The sequence below is a fragment of the Urocitellus parryii genome, chromosome 3 (genome assembly GCF_045843805.1).
Source record: "Urocitellus parryii isolate mUroPar1 chromosome 3, mUroPar1.hap1, whole genome shotgun sequence".
NCBI lineage: Eukaryota > Metazoa > Chordata > Mammalia > Rodentia > Sciuridae > Urocitellus > Urocitellus parryii.
The window spans coordinates 217432232-217448987 of NC_135533.1; the positions used below are offsets into that span (position 1 = coordinate 217432232).

Below are 16756 nucleotides of genomic sequence, written 5' to 3' on the forward strand. Positions count from 1 at the left end.
TGTTCAGTGTGAGCACACCCTGACTCGGGGACACCTGCCGTGACCACATCCCAGAGCAGGGAACTCGCTCTCACCCCACATGGCCGCCATCTCCTCAGGTGGTGTGGGGACAGGCAGAGTGTGACCCACGTCTGTCTCCCTAGATCGTGTCGGCACGGGGGAAGGAGCTGGTGCAGCCCTTCAGCTCGCTGTTCCCCAGGGTGGAGTACATCGCCAGGGCTGGCTGGACCCGGGACGGCAAGTAGTGAGTGTCTCTGCGTCAGGTGACCTAGGGATTCAGAGTGGGCGCTGGGAACGACGGGTGGGCTGCCAAAACCACTGCTCCGACTGCCCACGGGTCTTGGGGTGATAGGACCAGGGCAGGGGACGTGTCCTGCCCACTTGTTCCCAGAGATGCCTCCCCCAGCCTGTCAGAGGCAGGACACTCTGGTCATTCACTCCAGTGTTGGTGGAACTAGGACATTTGGGGGTCAGAGATAATTGCAGGGGGCCCAAGTTCCCTAGTTGTAAGAAACACCAAATCATACCCTGACGTGGTGACACACCTGTCATCCTAGCAGCTTGGGAGGCTGAGGCAGGAGGATCCCAAGTTCAAGCCAGCTGATCCACTTAGTGAGGCCCTAAGCAACTTAGCAAGACCCTGTCTCAAAGTAAAATAAAAAGGACTGGGATTGTGGCCCCTGGTACAGCACCCCGGGTTCCATGCTCAGTTCCAAGTCACAAAGTAGGGGCGCCCCCCCCTTGTTCCCCTTCCCATTTCCTGCAACCTCCACCCAGAGGCCACGGCCAGCTCGCCGTTCCTTCAGCTGTGGGCACAGTGGCCTGTGTGCTTCTAAGTGAGGGGAGAGATGAGCCTCATCTGCTGTGAGGGGCGAGGCCCACACTGCCCGCCCACCCCTCCCAGGTTGCTGTGGCTGTGAGCGGGCAGCAGCTACGAAAGCTCCCGCATGGCCTGCAGAGCTGGCTCTGTCCCTCTCTGTCCCTGTTCCCTGACGCTGCGGGCTTCCCCTGGTCTTGCTTGGCAGGTGGCAGGCCCAGCCCGCGGGCTGCCTCCAGTCAGGCCGGGACGTCCTGTGCTCTTTCCTGCCGTCCCGAGGCCTGCGTGGAGCAGCCCCACCCCACAGGGCAGGTTTTGAGAGGTCCACCTGAGGCCGACTGGAGTGAGGTGGACCTGGGGCTGGGCTGGCCAAGAAGGAAGCAGGCCCATTTGAGAAATGGTGCCCAAGGCCTAGGGCCGTTCCCTCCGGTGCTGGGGTCTGGCCGGCTGTGCCACTGAGCCCCAGCTCGGGTACGGGCCAGGTGCAGGCCAGGGACACCAGGGAGGCGGGGCTCGGCCCCCCGCTGCCCAAGGTGCTGCTGCACTGTCCACAGCCTCTGAGGCCCCCGCCCTCCTCTCCCCTTCCAGCGCCTGGGCCATGTTCCTGGACCGGCCACAGCAGCGACTCCAGCTGGTCCTCCTCCCGCCTGCCCTATTCATCCCGACCCCTGAGAGCGAAGAGCAGCGGCTGGCCTTCGCCAGAGCGGTCCCCCAGGACGTGCAGCCACACGTGGTGTACGAGGAGGTCACCAACGTCTGGATCAACGTAAGGGGGGCTGGGGCTGCGCGTGGCCTCCTGGGCGGGCCCCACGTGGAGAAGGGCTCATAGCCGGGCCGTCCCCAGCCAGCAGGGAGTCCGGGAGGCTGGCCAGCTGCAGAGCAGGCCTCCCCTCTCCTGACGCCCCCTCTGCCACACAGGTGCACGACATCTTCTACCCCTTCCCTCAGCCTGAGGGCACCGAGGAGTTCTGCTTCCTCCGAGCCAATGAGTGCAAGACGGGCTTCTGCCACCTGTACAGAGTCACCGCCGTCCTCAAGTCCCACGGCTACGACTGGACCCAGCCCCTCAGCCCTGGGGAAGGTGAGCAGAGCCTGGCTCCCGGTTGGCGTGGAGGCCAGTGCCCCATCTGTCCCTGGTGGCCCTGACAGAGTGGGTCCCCAGGGCAGGCACTGGAGCAGCCTCCCACGGGCCCTTGTGTTCAGCAGGGGCCAGGGCCGTGACGGCAGCAGCCGCCTGTTCTGCCAGCGGCATCTGTGGAGCGCTGTGACCAGCCCTCTCCATGACCAGGGCTGGGAAGGCGGGCTGCGGGCCACGTCCCATCTGCCACTGGCTTCATAGAGTTTTATTGGCACATGGCCAGGCCCACTCATTGGGTGGCCTGCGGCTGCTTCTGTGTCACGGGGGCAGTGTCGAGCAGCAGCGTGGAGCAGCGGCAGCTTACAGAACCACAGGTGGTGGCTCTCTGGCTCCCTGTGGAAGTGGCCGCCCCCTGCTCCAGGTGCCCCCGGTACAGTCGTATGAAGAGGCAAGACGTTTCTTGGTGTTTAGAAGGTTCTAGTGGAAGACAAAGCAGTAATCCAAGAACAAGGAAAGATCCTGCCTCGGGAGGAAGGCGAGTGGAGAGGCAAATGCTGCAGAGTGAGGGGCTTCTTTCTAGAAGGGGCTCAGGAGGATGTCTCCAGATGGCATGCCGCCGAGCGGAGACTGGAGCGCTGATAGGCATACAGCACGCTCCAGGCAGAGGGCACGGCCTGCAGAGGCCCGGGGGGCAGGATAAGCCTGGTGTGTTGGAGGCACAGGGAGGAGGGGAGGCAGAGGAGGCAGGGCAGCCCTGCAGGGCCCTGTGGAGGACTCGGACTGGACCCTACAGGAAGCAGGAAGTTGCTGGTCTCACTTACACGGGTGTGAAGTGAGTCCTGGTCTCTGGCGCAGGCCGAGGGCAAGTGAAGCGGCGGCACCTGGGGTTCCTGCACCATTACAGCTGAGTGGGGACGCGTGGTGTGGAGGCCCCAGGCCCGCGGGTTCCAGGCTGACACAGAGACTGAGGGGCTGTTTTAGGATGCGGACCTGCTTGAGATGAGGTGCCGATGGCAGAGTTGCTGTGTGGGTGACACCTAGGGGCACAGAGCAGGCATAGGGGAGCACAGGTGTCGCAGCCCCCGCAGGACACAGCCCAGGCTTCCGCAGACTCAGGGCAAGGGGACTCTGGGCTGGATCCCTGGGTGCTGCAGGCGTGAGCAGCACCCGCCTCCACCCACTCCTGGCCAGGAGCCCCATGTTCCTGGACATGTGTGAGCCCCACAGTTTAGAGCCCTGCCCACAAATGCCCTGAGCACCGTCCAGTGCAGGGCGGCCTGAGCGCGTGGCAGTCAGCCCGCTGGAGCCAGGAGACTGGTGCCAGGATGGACGGCTCCACGCAGGCCTGAGGTTGGTGAGCCACTAAGGCCTGGCTGGCTGGCCCGGCCCTGCCCAGCTGGCCCAGCTGCCCAGGCACTGGGCACCTGTACCTGCAGCCCTCTGGGGGCCTGGCAGCCTGAGAGCTGCATCTCCACGCCCCGTGGTCACTGGTGGAGGGGCAGTGGCTGCTCCGTGGGGCCCGGACTCTCCAGTGTGCTACAGTGCCTTGGTGACCCCGGGCCCAGGTCTGCATGGCCAGCCTGCTCTGGAGCTACACCTGCGGGTCCCCAGCTCCTGCCTCCTGTCATGGGGCAGATGCCTGCTGAATGGTGACAGGGTGCTGAGCATCTGTACCTTAGTAATGTTGAATCAGCAGGAGTGAGTGCCTGCAGGGGACTGGGGAGGCCTGGTGGCCCGCGGGAGGGCGGGGCTCAGGAGGAGCCTGGGAACCTGAGGAGGAGCAGGTGGGCATCTGGGTGAAGGCGGGCAGGGAGGGACGGTCAGTAGGACCCTGGGGCCAGACAAAATTGGGCTGGAGCCTAGTGCCTCAAGAGGCTCCACGGGCGGGAGTGAGCAGAGGGCCAGCCAGGCGAGCAGTGCCCAGGCCCTGTGGGCATCAGGAGAGGGACCCACGCACAACTCACCCCACGAACAGTGGGCCTCAGCAGGCCAGTGACCGTGGGCCTCAGCAGGCCAGCATGGCAGGACCAGCCAGGGAGGCTGAGGGCGGGAGCCCCTGTCCTCGAGAGTTGGCCTCTACTCCTCCTGTGCCACTGTGTGCAGAACCCTTGTCCCTGTCGCGCCACATGTGGGTGCCAGTGTCTTTTAGGCCTAGAATGATTCAGGAGAAAAGTGAGCCTGGCTCCCGAGCTCAGTCCCTTTCTGTTGGCATCAGCAGCCATCCTGTGTCGCCTCCCAGAAAACCGCAGAGCAACTGCACATCCACTTGCTTCCTGGCCTGGGGCCGCGGAGCCCTACAAGGCCAGAGTCACTCGCCCTTCGAAGGCTCTCGAAGAGCGAGTTCCAGAGTCCTGGCTTTTCTTGGGAAAGGCTGGTCCTGCCATCCGCCAACAGGCACTGGCCCCACAGTCCTCTTGACCACTCTGGCAGGTCCCCACCTTCTGCTCAGACCCTGCAGCCCCGTGGGGAGTGTCCCTGGTGCGTGTCACGATGCCCTGGCTCCCTTCACCTCTTTTCCTTCCTTCCTTTCAGATGAATTTAAAAGCCTCATTAAGGAGGAGATCGCTCTGACCAGTGGTGAATGGGAGGTTCTGGCCAGGCACGGCTCCAAGGTACCAGAGTCTCCTCTGTCCCTCCTCACGCCCTGCACGTGCTCCTGGCTTCTCTGCCCTCCCTCCTGGCTCTGCCCCTTCCTGCCCCTTCCTGCTCCTCTCTGCCCTGCTCCTTTCCCTCCTCCCTGCCTGAGCACTGAAGACCAGGAGGGACAAGTCAGAGGGTCCCGTGGCCCCGCCAGGTCCCGTGGGAGTGCCTAACCCACACTCTCAGTGCCACCAGGGTGTTCAAGTGGCCTTCTTTATATCTCAGAGCCCCCTCCCCAAGAGAAGAGTCTTCAGGACATCTGCACATCCTGTGGAATTAGAGTCATCAGGGAGTGTCCCCACAGCCACCCCATTTAGCCCCTGAGGTTCCCAAATGAAGAGCTACGAGCCCTGTGTCTTCACCTGGGTCCAGGGGCACGGCTGCCATTTTTACAGAGGGTTCCTGGTCACCCTCCTGGGTCCCTCCCTCTCAGAAACAAGCCCGCGCCCGTCAGTGACTTGGCATAAAGAGCAGGAGCACACAGGTGGCCTGCAGGGTGCAGACGTGGCTGGCAACGCAGAGGCCAGCACACCCTGCCCGGGCTGGAAGGGGAGCCTGGCCTCAGAGGGTGCAGTTGAGGCAGCAGGGCGCAGCCTGTCGGGGACAAGCCACCTGTGTGCTGACAGCAACGTGTGTCACGCCTGACTGTGAGGTCACCCCAGAACTCTCTAGCGACGTGTGCGTGTGGTGTGTGTCATTCATGGTGGAATGTGGCCGTCGGTGACAGCATGAGCAAGCGAGGCACATGTGGTCACGGTAGATGGACGTGTCCAGTGCCCTCGCTGACTTGGAAAGATGCTGCTGAACTGTGGGGACAGGTGCGCTGTGGCACTGCAGCAGTCCCCTCTCTGGGCAGCTTCATGCCTGCGTCTTTGTGGATAGAGCCTGAGGGTCAGAATGCCGGTCTCTAAAGGTTAATTGGTGGCCAGTGGCAACCTGGCTGCTGACCACTCGCCAGCTCCCTTCTCAGCCTGGCCCGAGCAGGGGGCAGTGGGCGGCTCTGCTCCCCTCTCCTGACCTTGCTCCCTGGGCCCCACCCACTCCACAGCAGGAGCAGCCCAGTCATGCCAGCCACTGATGTGCTCAGATGTCACCCAGGTCCCCTGAAGGGCACAGTCACATATGTGTGTGCGCGTGCATGCAGTGACCTTAAGTGTGTGGTGTCCTGAGCCAGCACAAGCACCACGTCCCGGGGGCTGTGACAGCACCCTGTCAGCACGCGCCTCTCTCCACGCTGAGACGGGGCGGGAGCATCTTAGAAGTGAAAAAGAGCCTCCCACCGGGCCCGGATTTGACCCCCGACCACAAACAAGAGGAAGGACAGAGGGCTGGGCCCTCTAAAGTACTGTCTGCCCTGTTCTGCGTCACCCAAGCCAGGCCTCGTTGGGGACAAGCCCCGGGGAGGGCCGACCTGTGCTGTGGAGCTGGGCAGTGCTGGAGGCCCAGCCTCCTGTGGGTCTAGAGAACCTGCTTGTGGAAAGCAGCTCAGGCGCCAGACACACCTGGATTCCCAGGGAGGCTGAGCCCCAGGATCAAGTTCAAGTTCAGCTTCAGCAACTTAGTGAAATCCCGTCTCAAAAAAATCACAAGAGCTGTGGATGCAGCTTAGTGGCGGGCACCACTGTGCCTACTTCCAGTCCCCCCCAATAAATGGAGCCTGGGGCGGGGTGGTCTGTGGGGGGCGCTGCCCAGCATGTGCAGGCCCTGTGTCCACCAGCACCACAGAGGATAAGACACAGCACAGAGTGTCCCCTAGGAGCCCGCCGCTGCCAGCAGCCCTGCCTCCTGCAGGCAGCAGCCCTGTGGTCTTTGTCAGTGGGGGTCAGCGGGGTTTACAAAGGCCCACTTGGCCCCCTGGCGTGAGTGGGCCTGCTCCTCCAGCGTCCTCGTCCCCATGTGGGGAATTCCTTGGGAAGGGCTCCAGCAGCCTCTGTCCCAAGTCCAGGGCTGTGCCCTCTGGAGGTGTTTTGCCTGTATGGTGCCACCTCACCTCCACCCACCAGCCTGACGTGCCCCAGGTAGCCACCTGTCCCCACCTGGTCCTCTCTCTCGGGGTTTTCTAATGCTGGACTATAGCCGGGGACTCCTGAGCAGCCGTGGGGCTGCAGCTCTGAGCTCTGCCTGGGGACACCATCTAAGAACCTGGGCCTCCTGGGCCTAGGAGGGACCTTGCTACTTCTTAACTTCTACCCTTGGCCAGAGAGACGGGCCGGCCCTGGGACCCGCGCAGCCTTCCTCCAGGCTGGTGCCTCCACAGTCCCAAGAGCCATCCAGGCTTGACCTTGTAACTGCAGCCCTCTGAAGGACACGGGGCTAGACCGGGCAGCATAGGCAGCTGTGCAGCAGAGACGGTGGGGAGCAGGTCCCCTGGCTGCAGGCAGCGGGGTCCACCGGGGCGGGATGTGGCCAGGGAGGGGGCAGGCTGGTCCCAAGCAGCTGTGTCCTCCCTGCAGATCTGGGTCAATGAGGAGACCAAGCTGGTGTACTTCCAAGGCACAAAGGACACGCCACTGGAGCACCACCTCTACGTGGTCAGCTACGAGTCTGCCGGCGAGATCGTGCGCCTCACCACGCCCGGCTTCTCCCACAGCTGCTCCATGAGCCAGGTGCATGCTGGCTCCCACCCAGTGTCCCCCAGGGCTGGTGCTGCCCACTCCTACCTGGCAGGGAGGGATGGTGTCCCTGGGGCACCACGGCCTACCCACTGAGCCTTGGTGCCACTGCTGTGAGTGGGCCTCAGTCTTAGCTCCGAGCCGTGCAGACCCCGAGGCAGGGCACACGCACAGGGCCACTGCCAGCACGGCCAGGCGAGCAGGCCCCACAGCGGCAGCTCCCTGGACGCTGGTCCCAGACAGATCCAGGCTCAGCCCCTGTCCTTATTTGCAAATGGGGCCTTGGTAGCCACGGCGAGGGGCGGGGTGACATCAGAGGAGCAGTAGGTGAAGAGCGCCCCCGTGACCGGGCGGGAAGAGCACAGGCGCCCCGGCTGCAGGGCACTGTGCCTGTTCCTGGAGACCAGCACCTCGTCCCCCACAGAGCTTCGACATGTTCATCAGCCACTACAGCAGCGTGAGCACCCCACCCTGCGTGCACGTCTACAAGCTGAGCGGGCCCGACGACGACCCCCTGCACAAGCAGCCCCGCTTCTGGGCCAGCATGATGGAGGCAGCCAGTGAGTAGCCGGCCCTCCCTGGGGAGCTCAGCTTGCGCATCTGTCCCCGGGTACGAGGGACGCCCTGGCGAGCAGAGGGCAGCAGCTGTAGCCCGTCCTTGCAGGAGCCCCAGGATACGTCAGAACATAACCGTGGCCCCACAGGCCATGACCCTGTCTCAGGGACTCGGGGGTCCGTGGCACCTGCCAGGCAGCAGCGCACAGCACACAGAGCTAGGTCCCGGGGACTTCAGGGCCCGTGGGAAGGGAGCAGGGGCCATGGGAGCTCAGAGTGATACAGCCAGCTGGAAACCTGCTCCACCCTTCCACAGCCAGCTGTGCCATCCAGATGGCAGGTGACAGCACCTGCACAGAGCAGAGGTTCTGCAGCTATAGTTTCTAAAAGAAGCAGGGGTGTGGTCACCTGGGGACCTCAGGGGAACAGGAAGTGTCTGAGTTTGCCCAGGAGCCCAGGGTCAGTCAGGACTGCCCAGTGGTCCCAGGCCCACGTTCTGGCTCTGGGGGACGCGCTGTGGAGCCTCAGGCCGCTGTGGGGTGGTTTCCTGGTACGGTCGTCTGTGGAGCAGATGGTGAAGACAGGGCTCAGGCAGTGCCTGGCACCAGGGGACCAGCTGTAGCCCTGACTCTGCATGTTGCAGCTTCCCAGAACATTCTAGAAACTGGAATCTTGGGCCTGCAGGGATGTCAGGGGGCCTGGCGAGCATGTTGCCCTATCCTTACCTCCTGGAGCAGCAGTGGGTAGAAGGGCCTCTCCACCACCAGCTCCACCTCACTGCCCGGTCGCCATGGAGACACCCTGGCCAGGGCAGGGAGGGGCCGGCACAGCACTGGGGTCAGAGATGGGTCAAGGATGGGACCAGGTGTCTTAGGTGTGCCACAGGTGCCTGAGGCCAACTTCCCGGACCTCCTGGTCCATGCCAGGTTAGAACCTGGCCAGCTGGGGTCACTCTCACTGCCCATGGCCGTGGCAGAGCTACAGCAGCAGCTAAGGAGTTAGGACACAGAGGAACGGCCCTGGGCAGTGACCTGCCAGTCCCTTGGCTGTATTAATGACAACCTTCCTTTAAACTGACCCGCGTGTCCTGTTTTTTCCTTTGCCGGTAGTTGGACGTGGACGGGACCTTTGTTTTATGTATTTATGTAGATGTGGTGCTGGGGATGGGACTCGGTGCCACACATGTGCGGGGGAGCGCTCTGCCCCTGAGCCAAGCCCAGCCCCCATGGACCCTGTTTACCTGGGAAGCCCTCAGGGAGGCCTTGAGCAGGGCCAGTGCACCTGGCTGCCAGCCAGCCCAGGAGGGTGGCAAGGGCGGGGCCAGCCTCAGAGACTCAGAGACCCTACCTCAAAAATTGCAACGGGCTGGGTGTGGCTTGGGGGTGGAGCGCAGGGCCCTGGGTCATCCCCAGCACTGCAAAGAGCTGCAAAGAATGACCAAAGGACACAGCCCCCCACCCCGCCGCCTTGCTGCAGTCCATGGGAAGCAGCCTGGGACGCGTCTGCTGGGCTCTGGGCTGGTGTCTCCGCTTGGGCGGTTAGGGTGTCGGTATCCCTGCCAGGCTGGGTGTCGTTAGGGTGGCATGAGGAAGGACAGCTGGGGGACGGGCCTTCTCACCCCAGGGCTCGCCAGGAGTGTGCAGCTTGCAGCGCCGTGTCCCTGGCTGACCAGCGCTTTCCTGGCCCTTTGACATGACCTGGGCTCAGGAACCCAAGCAACAGGGGGTGCTTTGGTCCACCCTTCAAGGCTTGGGGAGGCACAGCTGCCACAGGCAGCCCCCAGCCGCCTGGTCACAGTGCTTTCCCACAGGCTGCCCCCCGGATTACGTGCCTCCGGAAATCTTCCACTTCCACACGCGGTCGGACGTGCGGCTCTACGGCATGATCTACAAGCCGCACACCCTGCAGCCGGGGAAGAAGCACCCCACTGTGCTCTTTGTGTATGGGGGTCCCCAGGTGGGTGTGGACCTGTCCTTCCCCCCGGGCCCCTGGCCTCCTACACTGGCCTGGCCTGCCTGGTGTCCCTCTCCCCAGATGCTCACTGCGCTTCCTCGCCTGCAGGTGCAGCTAGTGAACAACTCCTTCAAAGGCATCAAGTACCTGCGGCTCAACACGCTGGCTTCCCTGGGCTACGCCGTGGTGGTCATCGACGGCCGGGGCTCCTGCCAACGAGGGCTTCGGTTCGAAGGGGCCCTGAAAAACCAGATGGTAATTTCCTGGTCACTCTGGGCCCCTCCTGTGTTGTGCAGGGAGCTCTAGGTCATGTGGGGTTTGCTTAGGGCACACCCACAGCATGGAGTAAGCAGGTGGCCTTTCAGAACCCAGGGTACCTGCTTCACCACTCGACTCTGAGCTGGGCCCCGGGGGACACGGGTAGCTGTCCATTCCACCTGCTCCTGAGCCCCTGGCATAGGAGAGCGGGAACCAAACCCAGCCAGAGACCAAGGTATAGGCCAGGGCCACAGCAATTCCCGAGGTCTGGACCACAGAAAGACTGGTGGCTGTAGAAGTGATGGTGGTGACGGTGTGGTGATGGTGATAGTGTGACGATGCTGATAATGGTGTAGTCATGGTGATGGTAACGGTGCTGGTGCTGGTTGTCTCAGTTCGTCTTTATGCTGTAACAAAGTACCATGTGCTGGAAAATTCGTAAAAAACAGAAATTGGGCGGTGGCAGCGGCCTGCACTCCTGATCCCCACCTGTTCAAGAGGCGGAAGCAGGAGGAGTCAAGTTCAAGGCCTGAAATACTTAGCAAAACCGTCTCAAAATAAGGGAGGTGGAGGGCTTAGCGCCAGAGCACCGGATTTCAGTCCCCGGTACCCGTCCCCCCAAGAAGACCCTCCCACTTCTGGGGGCTGGGAGTCGAGAGGAGGTGCAGGACAGGTCTCGGTGCTGCTCTGCTCCCAGCCGGCACGTCACCTTCCCGGGGGAGGGGCGCGCTATCTGGGCAGCCGGGGACTAGGGTGGGGCCCTTCTGGCTCAGGCCCTTCCTAAAGGCCTCCCCTTAAGGCTGCCCTGGCAGGAAGCCCCTCAGCCAGCCTGTGACGGTGGCTCTGCGCTCAGACGGGATGGCCTCTCCTCAGCACGCTGCTCCCTCACGCCCATTGTAACATGGGTCCTGGTCACGTGAATATCCCCATTTCAAAAATGAGTAGTCTGAGGCCCCGAGAGGGAATGGGACTTTCTCTGAGTCACTCGGGAGGCAGGTGGCAGAATAGAGCGGTGGCCAGGAACACCTGGTCACCGACCCCCAGAGCAGGTGGGTCTGAGCGGGGCTTGGCGAGACAGTTCCCGGAGAGCTGCTGTTGACCCAGGAGGGAGAGGCTCCCTGGGGTGTTCCCGGAGGAGGCCACTGAGGGTCCGGCCTCATCCCCAGGGCCAGGTGGAGATCGAAGACCAGGTGGAGGGCCTGCAGTTCGTGGCGCAGAAGTACGGCTTCATCGACCTGAGTCGCGTGGCCATCCACGGCTGGTCCTACGGGGGCTTCCTCTCGCTCATGGGGCTGATCCACAAGCCCCAGGTGTTTAAGGTGGGTCCTTCCCTGGACAGCCACGTCCACGGACCCCACTCCCTCCTGCTGGCCACCCCACTCTGCCTGCCCCCGGGGGAGGCACCTCGGCAGGGGCCTTGCCACGTGGCTGTTTCCTCCCTGCAGCAGCCCCCGGGGCCGAGCCCCCCTCCTCATGCCCGCCACGCTGACCCCAGGATGGCCACCGGCTGCACAAAACCCTGCCAGCAGCTCTCTGTGGGAGGCTGAGCCCGGGACCCCGGCCTCGGATGGGCAGAGGTGGGGCATGGTGTGAAGAGCGTCGGGGAGGGCCCAGGCCGAGGCACTGTCAGGGCACTGCGGGGCGGCCGTGAGGAGGAGGAGAGCGGCAGGCGCTGGGTCGGGCCCGCCCTCCGCCCCAAGGGGCCTCACACCCTCCCACGGCGCCCCGCCTCCCTTGACCAGCGCACAGTCCACGGGGACAGACGCACAGTCCACGGGGACAGACGGTCTGAGGGCCACGCCCCGCCAGGCCCTTGCATGACCATCCTCATGCCCTCCAGGGGAGGCCCCGGGACAGCCGGCCACGTGCTGGCTCCTGGGACCTGACGCCTCTCTCTCTCTCTCTCTCTCTCTCTCTCTCTGCCCCATCTGTCCACTATACCCTTCAGGTGGCCATCGCGGGGGCCCCTGTCACCGTCTGGATGGCCTACGACACAGGGTACACGGAGCGCTACATGGACGTTCCAGAAAACAACCAGCATGGCTACGACGCGGGTTCCGTGGCCCTGCACGTGGAGAAGCTGCCCAACGAGTGAGGCCCCACCACGTGCTGAGTGCCTGCTGCCCTCCATCTGGCCCTGCCCTTTCCCACCTGCCCAGCACGCCCTGCACGCCTGCCCTGCCCTCCACCCCTGCCTGCCATGCTGGGCCTGAAGCCTGGCCGCAAGCTTGCTGTCCCAGCGCTGTGCCTGCATGCCACCTCCTGCCAGCTTCCCTTCCCAGCGCCCCTCACAGCAAGCAGGTGCCCCGGGATGCTCGGGCGTCCACACACTGCCCAGGCACAGCCCTCCCCAGGGTACGCCCCAGAGCGTATGGCCACCGTGGCAGGGTCTTGCCCTGAACCACCTTAACAGGCGCTGGCCCCTGTGGCTTCCTGTCAGTCGGTCTGGAGGCTTGGGTGTGGTGCCACGCATTGACGCTGGCCTCCTCTGGCTGACTGGCACCTTCTGGGGCGTCCACTTCTAGCTGGTGTCCCCAGGCCCTGGGTGTTAGGAGGGGCTGAGGTCTGCTGTGTGTCCCAGTGGCACTGTGTGCAGCCAGAGTGGTCTCCACTGCTCTTGCCGCACCACTGGCTCAGGGCTGCCATGAGCAACTGAACCAAAAGTCTGAGGCTGCCGAGGCAGGTGACTTCCAGGGCCGCGGGCAGCTGCCTGTGGGACTGGGCTTTACTTTGGAGGGTGTAATATTCTGGAACCAGAGAGGTGGAGGACTCACAGCCCTGCCAGGCCCCGGATGCAGCTGGATTGTCCCTTGGAAATGGCCACCTCTGGGCTTGGTGAAGTGCAACTCAGTCGATGCTTTATAGAAGTAAAAAATTTAATTCTTGCTGGGAGCGGGGCCGCACCTGCAATCCCAGCAGTGTGGAGGCTGAGGCGGGAGGATCTCGGGTTCAGAGCCAGCAATTTGTCAAGACTGAGCGACCTGGTGAGACCCTGCTCAAAAACGAAAAGAAAAAGGGCTGTGGTGTGGCTCCGAGGTGGGACGCCTCTGGGTTCAATCCCTGGTGCCAGAAAAGAAAGGAAAACGAATTCTCTGCCATTCTGCCCCTTTCACCTGCTCAGCAGCCACAGGTGACCCAGTGCCCTGGTGGACAGGGAGCGCTAGGACACGCTGTCATTCAAAGTGCCTGAGGGGCGCGGGCGCCTCCCTGCTTTGCCTGGAAGCCCTGGACTTGTGACTTGCCAGTCCTGCTCCAGCCTTCACCTGGGTCCTGGGCCAACGGGGGCTGGGGGACCCTGAACCCGCGGTGTGTCCTCCCATCCCACCCAGGGACCCTGGCTCAGCCTCCTGCCCCACTTTGTCCTCCAGGCCCAACCGCCTGCTCATCCTCCACGGCTTCCTGGACGAGAACGTGCACTTTTTCCACACCAACTTCCTCGTCTCCCAGCTGATCCGGGCCGGGAAGCCCTACCAGCTCCAGGTGAGCCACGGCCCGCCGCCCCGCGGGGCCGCCTCACTGCCTCCCTCCGCTACCTGTGCCCAGCGCCGTCCCACCCTCCCCTGCGCCTGCAGCCCGGCTGCCCCCAAGGACCCCGTGTCCCTGGGATATCGCGCCGCTGTGTACGGTGCCTCCGAGTCCCATGCCACCTTTAGGCTGGGAACCCAGATCCCCCCAGCTGGGCCAGGAGGGGCACGGCCATGGTTGACTCAGAGGCACCCGCTGGGAGCAGACCACTGGACCCTGGAAGTCTCTGCTTCCAGGGTCCAGTGGTTTCCCGGAGGTGGGGATCTTACAAGGGCTCACGGGGCCTGAGGCACTCCCCTGAGCAGGGGCATGCGGGACCCAGGGGTCCCCGAGTCCCGTGGACCCAGGCCTGGGACAACTTGGTCTGTAGGAGGAAGGAGCTTGGGGAACAAGTGGCCAGAGCAGCCTGAGCAGAGTGGGGGTGGGGCCAGCTGGGTGTGGCCTTGGGGACAGTGAGGTTTGGCGGGTTTAGGAGGGCTCCACTGTGGGTGGAGCGTCGGTGGGGAGGCCTGGCTGGGGAGGCTGGCCTTCGTCAGTTGGGGATGGGGCCTCAGAAGGATGGTCTTGCCTGTCAGAGGAGGGTGCTGTGTGTCTGTGAGGGCCATAGACGGGAGGGAGGCTGAAGAGCCGACGGCGCACTCTCCCTATCCCACGCAGCCCTAGGGGCTGCACTGGTTGGCGAGTCCTGGCAGAGGTCTCAGTGGGTGACTCGCCCAGGGATGGATTACAGAAGACAAGGGTAGAGGAGAGCAGACCAGCGGGTGGCCTGGTGCCTGGGTGGTGGTTGAGGACCTGGAGAGGAGGGATGGGCCTGAAGCCCATTTCCCTGGCAGGAAGAGGCGGGGAATGGCACCTGCCTGTGCTGCTGGGCAGCCCCAGTGTGACGCGAGCTGGGTCCTTGGGAGGGGCTCCCTGGTGTGAGGCCTGCTCCTTGGACCCTGGGGGCAGCAGGGAGCTGTTGGAAGGCTGCTTTATGGCAGGAACCAGACCAGTGTCTCTGTCTCCCCCGCCCAGGGGCAGCACAGGTCAGGGCACCGCTGGTTCTGACCCCGGCACAGTGCCGGGCCGCAGCCCGGGGCCTGGAGCTTGGAGTGGCTGAGGGTAAGGGCGCCCTCCTGGGCCCCACCTTGGCCTCCTCGCCCGGGAGGGGTGAGGAAGGGGCACCCCTTCCACCCACACTTCCTGAACCCTGCCAAGGAGCCAGGGGGGCCTGGACTTCTCCCCACGCTTCCAGGAAATGCCCGCGTTCCCCGGGGGGTGCCAGAGGTGGGCTCCCGGAGCACCCAGCCCGCGCCTGTCTCCCGCAGATCTACCCCAACGAGAGACACAGCATCCGCTGCCCCGAGTCGGGCGAGCACTACGAGGTCACGCTGCTGCACTTCCTGCAGGAATACCTCTGAGCCGCCAGGAGCTCCACACAGAGCACAAGGGCCTCTGCGGCTGCCACCACCGCAGGGGACCAGGCTGCCACCCTGCGGGGGACCAGGCCGGAAGGACCTGGTGGCCCAGGCCCTGTGGAGGTGCCTCCTCCCAGCACCCCGCCGGACAGCCCTGGAGCCGGGGAGCACTGCCTTCGCTGCCCTGAAGCCTTGGTCTTCCTCCTCACTGCTCCCGGGTTCTTTGCTTGCTGCTTCTTGGTGGCCAGGACAGAGATGGTGGCCTCTCCCCACGAGGCACTGCCTCGAGTCGTCCCTCCTCGCCCTGCCTTCTGGAAGGAGAAGGCCATGTCCCCACAGGGCCCTGGAGACACAGAAGAGACTGGGGGCCAGGAGGCTCCCACCTACCTGCCCTGGGTCTCCACCCTGTGGCTCGGGCCTCTCCTCCCACCCCCGGCCAGCCACCGTCCCCAGCACAGGAGCATGCAGACGCCTGTCCTTCCGCCGGCCACCCACTTCATATCTGTGTTGTGTTTTGGGGGCATTTTAAGTAATTATTTAAAAGACAGAAAGCAAGGGGTACCTGAATGAGAACCGGGCGTGCGCTGGACGGCGGCGCTGCGGCCCAGCCAAGGTGCCTGAGCCCGCTCCCCAGCCTAGGGCGGAGCAGCAGGGCCGCCCTGGCGCCGACCCCAGCTCTCTGGTGGCTCTGGGTGCCTGTGGCTGCCGGCCCCTCACTAGCCCAGGGGCAGCCACATGCCTGGCCCCCGTGCGCCAGGTTCTGGGGTTGGGAGCTGGAAACGCCCCACCTCGGGGTCACACTCTCCCTTTGCCTCCCTGCCAAGAGATCAGGCGAACGGAAAAGAAGAAAGAAAAGGAAAAACAGAAACCACCTCTACATATTATGGAAAGAAAATATTTTTGTCGATTCTTATTCTTTTATAATTATGTGTGTGAGAAGTAGACTCATTAAACAGTCCCACACGGAAGCCTTGCGCCTGCTGAGGCCCCAGCGGGAGGGCGGGGCCCCTGCCACAGCCTCAGCAGGGCCGCCGGCGGGGCCTGGCCAGAGCATCCCGCCTGCAAGGGCCCAGAGGCCAGCTGCGCCCTGCTGGCGCCACGCTCCCCCGCTCTGGTGCCTGTCCGTGTCCACAGGGTCACAAGGGCCAGGCGGGAAGATCCGTGCCCTCTGCGTTTCTGTCGCAACGGCTAAGACCCAGGGAGGCCTTGGTGGGGCGGCTTGGGCATTGAGGTTTACAGTGCTGGGCCAGGCTGCCTGCCCCGGCCCTCTCTCCGTCCTTTGGGAAGCCCAATTCTAAAAAATGAATTAGAAACCAAAAACTCAGGCCGAGGCAGTTAACTTAATGACATCCTGTCCCAAAAAATAAGGGCTGGGCCGTGGCCCAGGGGGACAGCTTGCCTCGGGCCCAGCCCAGCACCACAGGCAAGAAGGCACATTCACATAAATCTGAAGACCATTACCAAACTGCCTCCCAAAGAGAACCCCTCAAAGTACCTCCCGCAAGAGAGGCGCAGAGCGTGCCTGCTTCTCTGCTCTGCTCCCAATGTGATGTGTTACCAAATGGCATCATCTTTGCCAGTCTTACGAGTGGCACCTCTAGGTAAAACTCCATTGTTCTTTCCTGTGGTGATCTTTTCATATTTTAAAACATCCGTTTTCTAGTAGTCATTTGTTTCTGTCCTTTGTCCACCTTTATTTGACCTGTGGGCCTCATTGATTTGTAGGTGCTCTTTATATGTGAAGGAAATCAGTCCATTGTCATATGTCAATCTCAGTGTGTTGTAATGGTAAGAAGCTCAGCCAATGAATCTTAAAAAACCATTCTGTTGAGAAAAAGAAAATGTCGTTCACTTAACATTGCGAAATCGAATACCTAGGGGCACACTCAATTCACAGGCTAGAGATCACAGAGTGACCAAG

General features: G+C 63.2%; 1 protein-coding gene across 1 annotated transcript in view; it reads left to right on the forward strand.

Moving 5' to 3' along the window:
* Positions 1 to 15796, forward strand: part of Dpp9 (dipeptidyl peptidase 9) — a 31177-nt gene extending 15381 nt beyond the window's left edge. Inside the window, exons 9-20 of the mRNA XM_077796624.1 lie at positions 144 to 244; positions 1406 to 1583; positions 1736 to 1898; positions 4428 to 4507; positions 6989 to 7141; positions 7572 to 7707; positions 9513 to 9658; positions 9764 to 9910; positions 11080 to 11232; positions 11862 to 12004; positions 13282 to 13393; positions 14746 to 15796. Of these exons, the coding sequence (XP_077652750.1) occupies positions 144 to 244; positions 1406 to 1583; positions 1736 to 1898; positions 4428 to 4507; positions 6989 to 7141; positions 7572 to 7707; positions 9513 to 9658; positions 9764 to 9910; positions 11080 to 11232; positions 11862 to 12004; positions 13282 to 13393; positions 14746 to 14838 (1605 nt within the window). The 3' untranslated portion in view covers positions 14839 to 15796. The remainder of the gene's footprint in view (positions 1 to 143; positions 245 to 1405; positions 1584 to 1735; positions 1899 to 4427; positions 4508 to 6988; positions 7142 to 7571; positions 7708 to 9512; positions 9659 to 9763; positions 9911 to 11079; positions 11233 to 11861; positions 12005 to 13281; positions 13394 to 14745) is intronic.
* Positions 15797 to 16756: the final 960 nt, after the last annotated feature.